We start from the raw sequence: 18,609 nt of genomic DNA, 5'->3' as shown, positions 1-18,609 counted from the left end.
AAGCCTTTAGAATCGATTATTCGTCAGTATATTTTAACACATTTGAAACAGAATAGTATCATTGGGGAGTGCCAACATGGTTTCTTACCTTAGCATTCTACAACTAGAACGGGCACTCAGTAGAGCGCATACCTTCGCCAACGCTACATTTTGTCCCCCCCCCTGAAACCGTTGATTGTGAGGGTATTTAATCCCATACCACATCTGCCATCTCATATGTGTTATGATGGCTTAAAAACATTAAATTTCCTGTGTCATATCATATATCACAAGATTGGGCATTGAATTTACAACATTTTGGCATTGGTTGCATGCAAATTGGATAAAAATCGACCACACAAAGGCAAAATGATGATTATGACCTTTTCTTGACCTCGACCTTGACCTTTGTACTCTTAATTTTGTAATTGGTATTAGAGTGTGGGGAACAGAACAGTCAACATTTTGGTGTTGGTTTCATGCAAATCGGATAGGAATTGACCGTGTTATGACTAAAACCGCACATTTTGCAATGTCGTGACCCCCCTGACCTTTGACTCCCAACCGCTAATAAGGGTTATGACGTCATTGTGTCATGTCACATATCACAATATGGGGCATTGAATTCTGAACATTTTGGCATTAGTTGCATGCAAATTGGATATAAATTGACCGCGCTATGGTAAAAAGACGATTTTGACCTTTTCATGACCTTGACCTTGACCTTTGACCCGATCGCTCCCAAAATCTAATCAAATGGTCCTCGGATAATAACCAATCATCCCACCAAATTTGCTGTGACTCAGTTCAATACTTTTGGAGTTATGCGAATAACAAACAAACAAACAAACAAACACACATATTCACAAATAAATAAATAAATACACAGCGATAAAAACATAACCTTCGCAACAAAGTTTGCGAAGGTAATAACGCATCTCATCTCCTGTTTGGATGACTGGACCAAGAGTGTTGATCAAAATAACACTGTGGATGTTATTTATTTGGACATAGCAAAAGCTTTTGATTCAGTTAGTCATACAAAACTCATTCAAAAAATGACCGCCTATGGTTTTAATGTGAAAATTATCAGTTGGGTTAGAAATTATTTGCTTAACAGATCTCAATTTGTATAAGTTGAAGACATTGTTTCTGAGAATCGTCCGGTTAGCTCTGGGGTTGTACAAGGCTCTTTAATTGGCCCAGTCCTTTTTCTAATCTATATCAATGACATTGTGAACTATGTTAAAACAGCCTCTTTAAAGTTGTATGCGGACGATGCAAAAATATATATTTCATGTCCAAGAAACGAGCAAAACGTTAAACTTAAAGAAGATTTGAAACAAATAATGAGTTGGGCAGACAATGTGCAATTGAGAATCGCAGTAAATAAGTGCTTCGTTCTTCAAATCGGTCATGGAAATGCGAAGACGCAGTATGAAGTCCAAGATTTTCCAGTTCCCTCGGTTAAATGTATGCGTGATTTGGGCGTAATTGTTTCGGACGATCTTAAATTTAGTGCACACTGCAAAATGATAGCACAAACGGCATTCATCATGGCTGCTTTAATTTTTAAAGTGTTCCGTTGTAGAGATAGAAACTTTCTGGTGAAAATGTTCATCACCTTCGTTCGGTCACTTTTGGAGTATGCTACAGAAGTGTGGAATCCGTGCTTAATTAAAGATATTGATTTAATTGAGCGTGTTCAGCGATCCTTTACGCATAGAATTCCAGGAATGGCTGGATTATCTTATCCAGATCGTTTGAAAGCACTGAAATTGGAATCCTTGGAACATAGAAGAGAAGTAAGGGACCTCGTTTTTATGTATAGAATCCTGTTTGGATTAGTTTCTTTATCTTTTTCAGATTACTTTGAAATGGCTTCTAGGTCAGGTCAACGGAAAAATCATGAATACTGATTGAAATGGATTAGAGTGAATAAAGAAATTCGAAAAAAAAATATTTTCAGTCAGAACCATTCTAATTTGGAATGCTTTACCCTCACAAGTTTTTGAAGTCCGTTCAGTATCAACTTTTCGGCAGCGAATATCAGTTCGAGACGTCTCACAATTTTTTCGGGGCACGGCCACGGCCGGAAATCGGCCTTGTCGTTCCCTGGCCTCGATACCCTAAATCACAGTAAATGTTTTTTTTTTAATTACATTCATACCTCGCAAAGGAAATGTTCATGCGTTCTCGGGTTTTTTGTAATTTGAAGCTTTCATTGTTCGTTGCTTTTTTTTTTACTAACATTTTGTATCAGGCCAAAGAATAAAGCATTCTATCATATGATGCGGGATCGAACAGCCAATACACCAGGAGAAATCACAGAAACATTGGAAAGTATTCATAAATGAAAATATAAATAAATGGGGGGGAAAAAATAAATGAAGACAAATGAAAATAAATAAATGAAAAATCAAATACAGGTGAGTGACCTGAGACAATGGGGAAGCACACCCCGCTAGTGTGTGTGTGTGTGTGTGTGTGTGTGTGTGTGTGTGTGTGTGTGTGTGTGTGTGTGTGTGTGTGTGTGTGTGTGTGTGTGTGTGTGTGTGTGTGTGTGTATGTATATATATATATATATATATATATATATATATATATATATATATATATATATATATATATATATATATATATATATATGTATATTGTTACAGATTTCATAATCCGGTCTGATGAATGCATCCACACATCCAGGTCCTCAGACAGTTATTTCCTTAAATGCATGTTCAGATTAGCCCCATCCCCATGTCTAATGGGATTTTAAATGTGATACGTTGAGAAGGGTAAAGAATAGATCCCGTCTCTTATGGGAAGCTTTTTTCTTTACGACAGACACGTTTACACATATTTCTTTCGCGAGCGCCGGCACCCACCCTTATTTTTCCTCAACAATGTTTATGCACATATTTCTTTCACGAGCGCCGATGACCGCCTTTTTTAGAGCGCACGGGATGTCATGTTAACAATGCGCGAGTGGGGCGGGGTGAGCTTGGGGGGGACTCTGTGCCCGCCGAGACGGGCCACATATATAAAAAAAAGACTTGGAGGTCCATTCTGAGGAGGGAGAGGGGCCCGTCTTTGGAAAGTCCATTCTTTGGACTTTCGACCCTAACCCTAACAAAGTCCATTCTGAAAGCAAGAGGGCAAGTGAGCCAAAAAGAAAGCGAGAGAAGTAAGTGCGAGAAGCGAGCAAGAAGCGGGTGAAAGCGTGCAAAAAAGAAGAGAAGCGAGCAAGAAGTGAGCAAGCGGGAGTGTGGTGCACGTGTAGGTGTCTGACCAGCGCCAACAACGAGACAATTAGTCCTTCCCAGTGCTTGAGCAAGTGAGCGTGTGGTGCGCGTGTGGGTGTGAGCAGCGCCAACAACGAGTGAGGCACTGGTCGGTCACCAACGGAACTTTTTGGGTCACGGACGTCACCAGATTTGTGAAGTGTGAGGAGCTGCCTGTGTCGCAGCACCAGGGTCTAAACCCACGACAGACGATCTTGGTGCCCCCCCCCCAGACGTTGACTGGCGTCCAAGGCTGTTGGCGAGTGGGTGCACGGCATTTTCACTTCACGGACGACTACTTTCTGGTGAGTGAGACGACTCTTCCCCCCCCCCGCCCCCGAATGATCTGTTGGGTACCCATCTCTGTGTTTAGCTGTAAGTAAGTCAACCACCCCCCCACCCGATAAGCAGTTGCTCTTTATCTCTTTCCTGGCATTTAGATTGATTTCGCCGAGAAATTAATTCATTTCTTTACCTCAGAAAATAAAAGGTTCTTTTCATTTATTTATTTTATTATTAATAAACTATTTGTCGATTTCCAACCTGTCCGTGTATGTCCTTTCCTTCTATTAATCTAGAATTGTCCGAAGCAAGATAGACTGGGAAGAAATTACCACAGATTTGACCAAAAAATCGTCGACACACACCAGCGGTTAAAACGCTTGGCCGCCCGAATTAAAATCTAATCAGACAATATTGGTGCTTTGCCAAGGGCGTGCTCCCCACTCAGGTAACCACGTGACCTCTAGTTAAACGGAATAATTAGACGGTGGACATTGGAACTCGTGGTTGACTGGGTGGTGTTCGTGGTTCTAAAACAACCCACCGCACCACAACGTTAATTGTGAGCGGTGGGCCCAGGTCCGGCTCTACCAAGGACAACCGAGGATTAATCCCCCTGAGTGACAAGCTGGTGTCTCGGTACCCATGGCCGCAACAATATATATATATATATATATATATATATACACACACCCAATGTTTCACTTTTCACTGCAACATGCCTTTGGAAGGGTGCTTATTCACGTGTGATTAATATATATATATATATATATATATATATATATATATATATATATATATATATATATATATATATATATATATATATATATATATATTGTTGTGGTTGACGAAATTCACAAACCACCATTCAGGTCCCTTAGGTGAGATATCTCTGTAAGTATATGTGTAGTTAGCCCCAAACCCGTTGTTTAGAGGGAATAAATGTCATTTATGCGGGCTGCGACCCTTTTAGATAGCCGTTTTTCTTTTACTATCTTTATTTTGGACCAGCCGCCATTGCTACCACCACCAACCACGTCTCAACAGCCATCACACAACAACCACCAGCCGCAACGCCGCTTCACAACAACAACAACGCCAACAGCCACGACCTTTACCGTCACATCTCGCTCTTGCAACCATCGCATCACCGCCATTTCCGCGCCGCTTGTGGGCACCGATACTGGACTCGTGCAGGGCGCGCACCGAGCAGCGTGTGCAGAAACATCACAGCCTTTCCGAAGAAAACGGATCAAAAACGACTCACGCCCACTTCTGTTCCGTCCTATCGGCGAGCGTGGGGCGATTTGGCCCCGCCTCCAGGTGCGTTGGAGTAATATCGCTATATGCAAATTCATGGATCAAAAAGCATTCACGCCCACTTTTCCTCGGTCCAATGGGGAGCCAGCCAGAGGTGAAGGGTCGAAGGTAAAGGGTCGAAGGCAAAGGAGCGAGGCCCTGGGGGCTATAAAGGGCTGCGTTCGCTCGCCAAACGGGGCAGTTCGCAGTCGGTGGAGTTGGGAAGAAGAAGCAGTAGTAGTCAGTCAAGTGCAGTTCGGAGTCGGTGGAGTTGGGAAGAGCCAGTCAGGAGAGGAGTCGGAGAAGGCGGTTGGACGGAGCTGTGGAGAGTTGGAGAGGTGGCGGCGGCGAAGGCGGTCGAGGGGGTGCTCGTGTCAGAGTCGGGGAGCTGCGGAGGGGAGAGGCCGGCAACGCGACCGAGGTCGTGGTGGAGACGCTCGTCGCGGGACCCGAGACAGGGAGATATCCTCCTTCCCCGGAGCATCAACAACCCCCTCCTGTTTCCCCCCGCACTGAGATAGTGCGAGAAGGGGGCCCCGTTCCCACCCCATACCAGGCAGTCCCAGCGAGGCCCGCGGAGTCAGGGCGCCACCGCCATTTTGCGGCTCATCAGACGGGTAGGCCCGACGCGGTCTCGGCCCCAGGCCCGTCTGCCCCCATCATCCTTGAGGGTGGTCCTTTTCTTTTGCTTTGAGTATATGTGTTGTCGGCGCCGTCTGTGAAGTAAAACTGTATAAGTGTTGCCGTGTGATCGGTAGTCGGTTAGCTCTGCATTGTCTTTTGCTTTTACATTTGCTTTTTTGTGCATTATTGTGTGTTTCTTCTTCTTCTTTTACATTTGCTTTTGGTGTAATTGTATATGTGTGCTTTCCGTTCATCGCAAAATAAATGTGCTTTATGTTGAACTGTTTTCCCGTTTCGCTTCGTCTTTTCCTTTATTGAATCTCCATCTTACTTCACGTAAAGGGTTGGTCGTGGGCTAAAACGCCCGATAATTAATCGAACCGTCGAGGCCGACGATAACACCGCTCGGTTATCCCGATAGTACGGAACGGGTCGCTTAAAGTGGCCCGTGTCCGAAGTCGACCTGCGGCGAGGTGCGATCGCCCGGTCTACCCTCCGTGTGGGTACTTAGGTAGGTCGAATTTGGCGAGCAACCCTATCCCACGCGGGGGCCGATTGGCACGATCGTGGTGAGGCCGAAAGGTCCACCCATGACTAGTTCCCGGCGTTAGTCCGAGAGGGTCACGACGGGATTGTCCGTCCAGTGGGCGACGTGCCGCGATTCGAGTTACGTGGCCGTTCGCACGCCGGCGGGCGCGAATCCGCAACAATATATATATATATATATATATATATATATATATATATATATATATATATATATATATATATATATATATATATATATATATATATATATATATATATACATACATATAGTTACGGTTGAGGAAATTCGCAAACCACCATTCAGGTCCCGTAGGTGAGATATCTCTGTAAGTACATGTGTAGTTAGCCCCAAACCCGTTGTTTAGAGGGAATAAATGTGATTCATTCGGGCTGCGACCCTTTAAGATAGCCGTTTTTCTGTTCTATCTTTATTTTGAACCAACCACGTCTCAACCGCCATCACACAACAACCACCAACCGCAACGCCGCTTCACAACAACAACGCCAACAGCCACGACCTTTACCTTCACAACTCGCTCCCGCAAACATCGCATCACCACCATTCCAAGCGTCACCGTGGCCATGGACCACCACTTTAAACCCTCCACCACCTTCGCCTCTCCTTCTGCGGCCATTCCCGCACCACTTGTGGGCACCGAGCGTCAGGCTGTCCTGGCCTCGTGCGGGACGAGCGCCGAGCCGCGGGTGCAAAAAGCGGCCTTTCTGAGGAGAAGTCGGATCAGGAATGATACACGCCCACTTCTGATCCGTCCAATCAGCAAGCATGGGGCGATTTGGCCCCGCCTCCGGGCGTGTCGGAGTAGAATCGATATATGCAAATTCGAGGATCAGGGGAGATTCACGCCCCTTTTTCTCCGTCCAATGGGCGAGCGTGGCTCCACCCCCGAGCTCGTTCTGATCCAGAAATTTGCATATGGGTTCTCCTGCCGTACTATAAAGCGCCGAGCGCAGGGTGAATTTCGTCAGTTTTTGGGCTCGGGCGAGTTGGAGAAGTGTGGCAGCGGCAGAGTGTGGCAGCAGCAGTCAAGAGGGTCTGGAGGAGAGTCAGTCTGTCAGGGTTCGGAGTCTGTCGGGGAGCTGCAGAGAGGGGAAGCCGGGAGCGCGATCGAGGTCGCAGTGGAGTCGCTCGTCGCGGGACCCAGGCAAGCCAGCTATCCTCTTTCCCCAGAGCATCAACAATTCCTGCCTTTCCCCCCCCCCCCCCGCGCTGAGATAGTGCGAAAAGGGGGCCCCGTTCCCACCCCATTCCAAGCAGTGCCAACGAAACCCGCGGAGGAGCGCGGAGTCGGGGCACCGCCGCCACATTTGCGGCTCATCACAAGACGGGTAGGCTCCACCCGGTCTCGCGCCCACAGGCCCCGTCTGTCCCCTTGTCGTTGAGGGTGGCCCTTTTCTTTTGCTTTTGAGTATATGTGTTGTCGGCGCCGTCTGTAAAGTAAAACTGCAAGTGTTGCCGTGTGCTCGCGTAGTCGGTAGTAGATCTGCATTGTTGTGTTTCTTTTGGTGCATAATTGTTGTAATTGTATATGTGTGCTTTCCGTGTGCCGCGGAATAAATGTGCCTCATGTTGAACTGTTTTCCCGTTTCGCTTCGTCTTTTCTTTAATTGAATCTCCATCTTACTTCATGTAAAGGGTTGGTAGTGGGCTTAATACGCCCGATAATTAATCGGAACCGTCGAGGTCGACGATATAACACCGCTCGGTTATCCCGATAGTACGGAACGGGTCGCTTCAGTGGCCCGTGTCCGGAGTCGACCTGCGGCGAGGTGCGATCGCCCGGTCTACCCTCCGTGTGGGTACTTAGGTAGGTCGAATTTGGCGAACAACCCTATCCTACACGGGGGGGGGGGGGGGGCGATTGGCACGATCGTGGTGAGGCCGAAAGGCCCACCCGTGACTAGTTCCCGGCGTTAGTCCGAGAGGGTCACGACAGAATTGTCCGTCCGGTGGGCGACGTGCCGCGATTCGAGTTACGTGGCCGCTCGCACGCCGGCGGGCGCGAATTCGCAACAATATACACACATTTTATTTTGATAAGCGATCATATTTTGAAAAGGAATTGTGTGTGAGTTACAAAGATAAAAATAAAAATAAAAAACTCTGTTATTTACAACTTTTCCAATCATGGGGAGAAGAAATCAGCACAAATGCAATTTGTTTCATGCAAATATTCAAGCTTTTCCATGTGTTGATTTTTGAAAGAACATCTCCCTCTTGTGGACCACATCAAAATAGCACAGAGAAGTGCAACGAGTGCTGAATTACCCAAAACATGCAAAGCAGACTTTACTCTACTCCAGACCACCACTTCCCACACCAACATAAGAAATGGTACATCTCAGAGAGAGAGAGAGAGAGAGAGCGCGAGTACAACAAAGGCTTACTATCGTCCTACCTGGAAAGTTAGCCTGCGCTTGGGTTGACTTTGCTTCCACACACTTATTGTTTGATCCTTCGAGTTTTCGAGCATCATGACGCTCGAGCACTGTAGGAGACAAAAGAATCGTGTAACATGAGGAAATAGAACCGAGAGCCACATGTTTCTCTTATTTCAAAATATATCAGAAGACATTCCACCAAATTACTGTATATAACCTCTGCTGCTTCCCAATGACCTCTGGCAAATGTTTAGGAATGACCCAGGAGGAAAATGCAGGATTTTTTTTGAAAAGGAAGTGGCGAAGGCTGAGAAAACATGAACACATAGATAAACTGTCAGAAGATACATGAAGTGCATCTGCTTCTAATCAGAAAAAAAAACACATTAAAATATTTTTTTGTAAACGAAGGCAATTTATTGACGAAGTGTAGGATGGTTCAATGTTAACGTGGACTTTTTAATGCAGAATATATCAAAACGAGAACGCACTTGTTAGAGCGCACACCTCCACCCGGCTGAACAGATGACGTTTTGTATCCCACTGATAGGCAGGATCTGTATCCGGACTTTAACCAAAATCAAATCGGCTTGTTCTTGTCACCGAACCAACCCATCCATCGAGTTTTCTCATAAGTCGTCCACAACCTTTTGAGATATCATGCTATGCTTCGTTGTTGGCCCCATCTCTCAATGGTGAAAAATCATTTATGAAATTAAAAAATTCTCGTATCCAGATCCAGATTCAGATCTTCACCAAATAGAATTGATGTGTCATTGTCATACAATTTGTCTTTGTCACACACTTTGTCCACCAAGTTTCGTCTGGATGCATCCATAACCTTTTGAGATATCATGTTCACAGACAAACAAACACAAACAGACTAACACAGACATGGTGAAAACATAACCTCCGCCCACCTTCAGTGGCGGAGGTAATAATTGCGCACTGCTGAAAATGTGGAAATTGATAGTCTTCCCAGAGCAATACTAAAGTTGACATCAACACTCGTCAATGCATCCCACGTAAAATCAAAATGGTGGCCAACATCGTCCAATGCTTTGTGGAACAAAGGTGTGTGATGAAGGTGTTTGTGGAAAAGAACACCAAACCAGCTGAAATATACAGGAGACTGTACGACGAGGATGACAACGCCGACGACAACTTTTTGCAACCATTTTACCCTGTTTTCAGGGATTGCTCGAATGATAGCATTCCTCCATATGGATCTATTCATTGCGCCATTTTAGTGTCAACCCAAACATTCCATATCTTTCTTGACATTTTCAATGCATGTCATTTTAGGATGTCCTCTCGGCTTTCTTCCTTCTACCACGAGCTTTATTGCTTTCTTTACATCTTCGTCTTCCGACCTTCATTGCATTTGACCACACCAATCAAGTCTTCTCTTCTCAAGTTCTTCTCGATTTCTGAGCTTGGAATTCTTTCTTTCAGAGATAATCCATCCATCCATCGTATCATTCTCATCTGTTCTTTCCATGCTTTTTACGTTTTCGATGCACATTTTGCTTCCATACATCAATTCCGGTCTGCTCCGGGTTGTATAAACTCCAACACTTATTACACAGAATGGGATGTTTCTGTGGTTCATGAGACTGTCCACAAAAATATTTTGATGTATGCCTTTCAAGTCATTGAAATCCTGTGAGCAAGTTCAAAAATGACACTGAATCAGTGAGCGATCGTGAACATTGTCACACACAGCCCGACGCGGTCACTCACACAAGCAATAAATGCGTTGAACAACTAATTTTTGACATTTGCCATATTATTATTCCCTTGAAGAGGTATTGGATATCGGTATTGCAAGTGTGGAAGCAAATATTCATTCTCACTTGAAATTTTACAAGGTGAGCTCAAGGTGGGTCCCAAAGAACCTCACTTTTGATAAAAAGGCAACAGAGCTCATAGAATGATAATAGAGTTAGGAAGATACTTTCTTGAATAAGACGACATAAATATGATGAGAACTGGGTCTATCAATTCACACGATAATTACAGTGAGCTGGCTGGGAGTAGAGACGTTCTTCGTCCCCATCGCTAAAATAAGTTTATGGTTCAGTCATCAGCCGTAAAGCTTCGGGAAACAGTGTTTTGGCACTTTAATGGCTTAATCCATGCAGAACATTTAAACATGAGAAACCATCAATGCAAAGTACTGCAGTGACTTGTTATACATTGAAGCGAGAGAGGCAATATGCAGACAATAGCCAAGTATGCAGGATCGCTTTGGACCACTGAATGAACACATCGGCGGCATTATGTTTATGAATGATACAAAAAAAACTTCAAAGCATGCCCTGTAATCGCTGTATTGCCATCCCAAATATTTATAAGCAGATGGCATCAAGGCATGAACACATCAATGGGACAAGGGTGGACTTGCATCAGGGAGTATGCTGAGAAAGAGGAGATGCTTAATCCACTCCTCTGTACCTTTTGATTTTCAAGAATAAAAAGTCTATATCAACCTTGAGTGACCTTTAACAACCCTCACATAATAATGCAGGCTTTACCCTTCTTCTTCTTCTTCCTCTTGCATATGGCAGCATGGCTGCCAGGTAGCTACATTTTGTTGGGGTGCAACTATGCCACTGATGCTGCGTCCCGATACCAGTACACTAGTACTCATTTCACCCACCTTGGAAGGATGACAAGCTGAGTCAACCTCACCTGGTGTTAATTCAGCAGCCAATAGGGCTCAAACTCAGGACCCTAAGATCCCAAGCCAGCCACCCTCACCACTAAGCCCACACCAGGCTTGTTATTCCCCTGGCCAAACATAATTACCCCTCACCACAATCATTCCTCCCTCCTAATAGATCCACCTCCGCACACTTGTGGTCCTTGTCAATTTTGCAACATAACATTATGAGAAAAACACAAGATTAATGTTCATGCAGCTGATAAAACGGCCAATTGGTATATTCATTGCCAAGATGTGAAAAACATTACTATGGCTGACAATGAATACAGTGAATCAAAAAGCACAAACCGGGATCTTTCCCTTGAGGACATATGCACCATCTTCACGGCGCTTGGCAATGAGCAGAGCATGTTGAAACAGAAACAGCGTGCGCTCCTTGCGTGATCGAGCCAGGCGAAAGCAGTCCTCCAGCACGAGTTCACCATGCACACTCAAATCCAACACCTTTTTGTCCACAAGGATCCCTTGCAGCTCCTGTTTAGGAAAGAACACGAAAAAGAATAGGGGAAAAAACTGATGATGAATTCCAGTAATAATAAAAAATAAAAACTCGAATGCCACTAAGTAGAGTGAATACTTCTGCCATGCAATGCCTGATCAAGCATAACGTATCAGGCCCAATACATTTTTGAAATATGCTATATATCATTTTTGGCCCAATCTATCAATGGTGGTCACTTAAAAAAAATAATTCTTGTATCCGGATCTGGACTCGGATCTTCGCCAAAATGGAATCACTTTGTCCTTGTCAGTAATCACATACCCAACCTATCCACTAAGTTTCGTTTGAATTTGTACGCAACTTTTTGAGATACCGTAAATATATCAGTTTCGCCCTATCACTCAATGGTGAAGAATCACTGAAAAAATTCTAGTAGTCAGATCCGGATCCGGATCCGGATCTTCACCAAAATCTAATCAGTTTTTAATATAATCACAAGTTGAATGCATAAAGTTAGTACATGTATCATAATTCATTTCCCTTTCCTTTTATGAATGTACGAGCAGGGGTACCCGGGCATTGCCGGGCAACTTCTGGTCCCTCTTTTTTGGGGTTTTTTTGGGCAACGGGATATTTTTGGTTGTAACAGTCATTGCAACCATTGAGTTGTTAGTGACACCCAACTGTCTCATAGATAGAAAGTAACTGGCGTTTGACGCCCCACAAAGTTTTTTGTTTTTTTAATGAAATATCACTATTTTCTTTCCTCTGCCTAATATGACAATTAACGTACCATCATTGTGCCGTGTGTATTAGACAGCAGCCGCATTCGTTGCGGACAAAACTTGCATTACCTCGTTTGAGTTGTAATCAAAAATATTACTTTTTTTCCTCAAAACAGTATCTTAATTTAATGATAGAAGATGCATTGTTCAGTCTTCAAATGTACATGAGGCCTTTAAAACCATCCGAGCTCCGTGAAGAGAAAAATGTGGCGGCAATTTCAGGATGGCTGGAGGGCATGGCCTGTAGAATGGGCGGCGCTTTTGACCCACCCATAGACAGACAGACACAAACTCAGCTTTATATATTACATAACCTTCACTTCTTTTTTTTGCTTTTGTAGCCCTTTAGCTGACAGATAATCAGCAAATCAGCCACAAAGTAGTTACTCAAGTGAATTTTGGATTTATTTTTTCTCAACAAGTGTAAGGATAATGGGAGAGTAAGGTTGGACTGACAGTGGGGTAGCAGGGCAACCCTTTGGCACAATAAACAAGGGAATGAACAAACACAAAAACAAGAGAAAGGAGGGGAGAAAACACTGAAACTAGCAAGTAATATGGTTAGGTTCGAGGCCTGGCAGGATTACCCAGATGTACACACACTCTAAGCTGTCTCAGCTGGGTTTGAATCTCGGCCCAGCTATGAACTGTCATTTCGGTCTTTCGTAGGCAGGTTGATTCATCAATGTGTGTGCCGTCCCTCAAATGGACGTTAAACTCAGTGTCCCATTTTCAGACATTAGTTGGTGGACATTAAAGACACCATGGTGCCGTTTGCGAAGAGTAAGCGAGCTATTGCTGGCAACATGAACAAATTACAAATTGCTGCCCGAACTACTTCGTTGAATATCAGATCTGGCCATCCGGTTCATGAAAGACTTGGGCCAAAAATATTTTCCCCGACCAACCATACAATAACAGGGGAAATGCTTCAAAACGTTCTTCTTCCAAAACTTCAGCAATGGGACAACATAGATGAAATTATTTTTAAGCAAGATGGTGGCCCTACGCACTTCTCGATTGAAGTTTGTAATTGGCTGGATATGCACTTTCCACACCAATGGATCGGGCCATGAAGGAATGTAGTGACATAGGAATGACTTGATCGAGTGGCCATCCAGAAGTCCTGATTTAACCCCGTGACATGTCGGCGGCAACTCCTCAAAGCCCGTCAATTTTATTGTGGAGACTTGATGCATTTGGGAGCATGACTTGAAGGGAGGATGCCTCACCGGCTGTAGTACTGGGAGCAGAGGAGGTGGTACTGCAACTTTTGGAATGGTTGGTGTAATGGTGGTCCTTGAAACATTACGAGAACATTGGGAGCAAGGTACTTCTTTGTGGGTGTGGGTATACTGGTGTTAACACATAGAGACTGACAGTCAATGTCAGGGGGTAGTGTAATCGAGATGGTAGTGGCAGGGTCTTTCGCAGCACTACTGGATAGGAGATACAGCTCTGAAGAATAAGGCAGCAGCATTTGAACTAGTTTTACCTGCACGTTGTTAAGCAGTGCTGAGCACTCCATTTAGTTAGAGTGCTTGCTTGAGCACTTTGAATCAAGCAGGCTGTTCCGCAAGCTACACCAAGCTGCTCGCGAATGTAACACACCCCCAAAGTGTTAACAGCAACATCTAAAGGTTATCATACATCATTTTAAATTAATGAGTTGAGAATTTGTGTAGTGGTTTTGGTACTTAAACTACTTTTTTCTTTCTCGTAGTAGATCTATAAACAAGTATCATATTTGCTGGTTTCATTTTAGTGAGCTATTCTGAAACCTAACCTCTCATGTATGTGGTGCTTCACGGTACACATGTGGGCAATAGGGGTCTGGTTTAGGGGATCTGTACAAAATCCTTTATTACCGAAGCCACCGAGGGCTGATAGAGGTTTTTTCACCCGTCTGCTTGTTGGTCTGTGAGCAGGATATCTCAAAATGTCATGGACAGATTCAGATGAAACTTGGTGGACAGGTTGGGTGTGTGACAAGGACAAATTGATTGTATTTTCCTGAAGATCTGGATCCGGATCCAGATACGATAATTATTTAATTTTTTAAGTGATTCTTCACTATTGAGAGATAGGACCAAAAACGATAGAGTACTGTACAGCTTGATATTTTAAAAATGTATTGGGCCCGATATGTTCTCGTGGATCAGGCATTACGTGGCGGAGGTATGCGCTCTACCGAGTGACCTTCTAGTATTTCAAGTTGAGATAAAAGGTTTTTAAAGCAAACTGATGTATAATAACAACAGAACAATTTTAATTCTTCTATTGAAGTGATTGTTTGAAAGAACATAAAAATATATACATTCAATATTGCTTAAGGTATCCCACAAACCACTACATTTTTTTAAGATGGTGGCACCCAGTCATGAAGGTCGGTCTTGTGTCAGTGCAAAACCTTCCACATGGATTTATCTGACGTTTTTCTTAAAAGGGGATTCTTAATTGTGAGATGAAGTGGGTGTGAGTGTTATTTATGCTTTAGCTTATCATGGTGAAATGTGCATGTCATTTATCGCTCGTTTTGGGCACTCCGATGGTGAGTATCATTTCAAAACTTGATGTGACAGTCGATTCTATCCGATGATGACCTCAAGGCTGACAAATTTTTGAAGGGCTCCAGCCCCTCAAAATTTGTCACAACACCATTGGGATAATCGATATGATTCGGTAGTAACTGAGGAAACAAGCTCAAATGAGCTAAGATCCTTGTCCTCTTAATGACGTCATAAAAACGAATATGACGTCATTGTGATGTATCAGGTTGGCGATAAATTATCTGTGTTAATGCCCGGCTTGATTCCCGCAAACAAAATTCAAACAGCTTGCCTAGTTTCGAAGATAATGGTATCGGCGATTTCCATTAGTGGCGATATTATGACCTCATCTTTTTTTTCTAGGAAGAATTTCCAAAATTGGAGATGGTTACTGCCTGCGCGTAGGCTTTCTGCATATACATGGCAAGTTTCACGAAGATCCGATGAAAACTCTGGGTTGTGAAACAAAAAATGTCAAAGAATAGGAATGACATCATAAAAATTGATATGACGTCATAGTGATGTATCATATGTGCGGTAATTGATCTCTGCTAATGCCCTGTTCGATTCCCGCAAACAGAATTCAAAAAGCTTGCCTAGTTTCGGAGATAATTTTTTGGGCGATTTACATTAGCGGAGATATTTTGACATCATAACTTTTTTTCTAGGAGGAATTTTCAAAATCGGAGATGGTTACAGTCTGCACAGGGTATTTTTACATATATACGCCAAGTTTCAGGAAGTTTCGATGAAAACTGTAGGCTGTGAAACAAAAAAGTCCACAAGAAGAAGATGAACAACAACAACGTGTGAAAAACTTCGAGATCCTCCACGACGATCTAAAAACAACAAAGGAACAACAATACTTGGCATGAGAGAAACCATCAAGGACTAAGGAAGCTCGGTGACCTTCATTCAGCAAAATTGTTGCTAAGAAATTGAGGGATGGGAGAGAAAAATAAAATGTCACCGATGTAGCACCCCCTACTGGCACTTCATCAAACTGACAGTTGTTATTTTTTTTTGCTGCGTTCAACCTTCGGATGGTAAACCAAGCAAGACAAGACAACTTAATGGCAAACACACCGCCAACTGAGCCTTTTGGTACTGCTTTGCAAACATCATTATGTTAAAAAATAAAAGTTTAACCTGCAGTCGAATGGCATGCTCGTGTTTCCGCTTCATGTCATTGATGTGCCAGGCTACGCTGTGCATGACTGATAGAGACTCCATCACTACGTCAGCTCCCTCAGCTCCTGCTTCTCGTGTTCGAGCCATTTCCTGGTGCACACAGGTCATGAGTAAGGCAAGGATAAAGTTCCTCAGCACTATTCAATTTCTATCAACATCCTGGGCTACATTTGATGTGATTATCACGCTCTCGCAGTCTGTTAACTTTTAAGCTATAATCTTGCACCACCGAAACACCGTGACAACATCATTCCCGGATGCTCGCTGACCTGCAGGAACAAATGGTATTTGAGAATCCTTTGGACAGGTTTGAGAAGGAAAGAGCCGAGCGGTAGGCTATGTCCGAGTTCAGCCTGTCGCTCACGCAGAAATCTTGCCAGAGGTGAGCGTTGCATCCAAGCAGCCAACACCGCAATCGAGCTGCAGAAATTTAAAGCACATGGATGTTACTTAAGCTTAAATAAAGCATGAAGCCAACCTCTCTCTCTCTCTCTCTCTCTCTCTCTCTCTCTCTCTCTCTCTCTCTCTCTCTCTCTCTCTCTCTCTCTCTCTCTCTCTCTCTCTCTCTCTGCCAGCCAATTATTTACAGATGATGAACATGTTCACCTGATATTTGCCAGCAAAATGAACATGTACTGCCATGAAGCCTGGGCATTGTCCGCAAAAACTTCAGATGCATTGCAAATAATTTCCTGCATTTTCAATTGTGGTGTACAAGGTAAGATTTTAAAACATGCAAAGTTTGCTGCCTTTTTGTGCTTCCGGAGCAGATCAATTTACCATCCCATCTGACTCAGCAAGATTTGAGGGTAAAATCCATTGTCCGCAAAGCTCCTCGGGATGACGTGAGAAACACAGACGTGATGTCAAAGACTTCAGCAAATCACAGGCAATTTCCTCATTGAATTCACTCAGTGCAATTTGGGGGCAAATTTTGTGCCAACAAGTTATTTTCTTTGATTGGTCATACACTCAAATATGAAGAGACACAATCCCAATGACAGTGGTGTGAATTGCCAGGTATTTGCATGCCTCAGTATATGACTGGCTTTTATTTTATTGGTGGTCCACAATAAAGAATAGACTACAGAAAGAGTCCCTTATGTTTTTTGTTAAGTACTAGCCAATACGGAAATGCTGCTAACATGAATAACATTCTTACATTTTCAAATATTGAGAATTTCAAGCAATGACTGTGGCAATTATGCCTGCCATTTCTCCTATCAGCTTGATCCATATGATCCGTATAACTGTGTGGATGAGTATACTCTCATGAACCAGTCTTGGTGGTGTAATGGGACTCGGTAGTCTGGGAGGTCGTCGGTTCCAATGACGGCCAAGTCAGACCAAAGACTTCAAAAATGGTACAGTACTTGATTGATGTTCATCATTTTAAAAGGATAGAGTATGAACAAACAGCCATAGGTTGGCAATACAAGCGCAAACTTTGATGAGCCTAATGCCCTCCTCCTGTGTTTAAGTTCCTTGCCATGACACTTGTATATTATTATTAGTAGTAGTAGTAGTAGTAGTAGTAGTAGTAGTAGTAGTAGTAGTAGTAGTAGTAGTAGTAGTAGTGCGTGCCCGTATGTGCGTGGCTGTACATGCAAAAAATAAAAAAATAAAAAAACTTTCAAACCGCAAGCCAGAAACAACACCCACACAGGCCGTTCCTTCGCTCTCGTGTGCCCATACGTGCGTGGCCATACTTGCAAAAAAAAACAAAATACTTTCAAACAAACACACAGGCCGTTCCTTCGGTCTCGTAAACGACGAGTGGATTGGGGCATTGTGTTTATCTATAAATGCGCATGAGAAATCGAGAAATTATTAGAATACAGTGAGTCATCACTATCCGGAAGTGGTGCGTTCCCGTACGGAATGTTCACATGCATTCCACGAATTATCGCTTGCATTGAAGTAACAACTGCTGTGATACTTACACACACAGAGTTAATTAAAATCCAAATTAAAATCAAGTTTACCTCCCTGTCTTTGCTAGCCATGACATTCACTGCCATTGACCATTGCCACTCCTACGCCACGTTAACTAAGGCGCACTTTCCCCATCGGCCACACCTATGCAGCAACGTGTCCTGTCATTGGTTTGGTAAATAAATGGCCATAACTTGGGAAACAGCTGAAACGGATGAAGAAGAATGATATCAAACCTTGAAAAGGCACATACTCATGTCCCCAGCGTCAATTGTGACATCATATCAAACTAAGAAGAAGAATTGGACGTAAATTGTTGTGTCATAGCACCGTGTCCTGTCATTGGTTTGGTAAATAAATGGCCATAACTTGGGAACCACTTGTCCGATTAATATCAAACCTTGAAAAGGCACATCCACAGGGCCCCAGCAATATACCTGGCAAGTTTCAATTAGATCGGACCAGTGGTTGTCGAGAAACAGCGGTCACAGACAGACAGACAGACACACAGAGATTGCTGGAATTATAGATAGACTAGTACGTGCCCGTAAAAAAAAAAAAAAAA

The 18,609-nt window shown here is 43.5% G+C and overlaps 1 protein-coding gene and 1 long non-coding RNA gene across 7 annotated transcripts in view; one reads left to right on the top strand and one right to left on the bottom strand.

Moving 5' to 3' along the window:
• The window catches only part of LOC147031391 (uncharacterized), a 209,742-nt gene that overhangs the window by 101,870 nt on the left and 89,263 nt on the right, over positions 1-18,609 (bottom strand). For all 6 annotated transcript variants that reach the window (XM_085862322.1, XM_085862334.1, XM_085862343.1 and 3 more), the window contains 4 exons: positions 16,379-16,529; positions 16,068-16,199; positions 11,431-11,616; positions 8,432-8,521 (listed from right to left, as the gene is read on the bottom strand). In XM_085862322.1, the coding sequence (XP_085718448.1) occupies positions 8,432-8,521; positions 11,431-11,616; positions 16,068-16,199; positions 16,379-16,529 (559 nt within the window). The remainder of the gene's footprint in view (positions 1-8,431; positions 8,522-11,430; positions 11,617-16,067; positions 16,200-16,378; positions 16,530-18,609) is intronic.
• LOC147031392 (uncharacterized) overlaps positions 1-18,609 on the top strand; it is a 178,951-nt gene that overhangs the window by 137,166 nt on the left and 23,176 nt on the right. The window lies entirely within an intron of this gene.

The sequence above is a fragment of the Eptatretus burgeri genome, chromosome 2 (assembly GCF_056783735.1).
Source record: "Eptatretus burgeri isolate ZD-2024b chromosome 2, Ebu_testis_v1, whole genome shotgun sequence".
Taxonomy (NCBI): Eukaryota; Metazoa; Chordata; class Myxini; order Myxiniformes; family Myxinidae; genus Eptatretus; species Eptatretus burgeri.
This window is presented reverse-complemented; position numbering and strand designations above follow the sequence as displayed.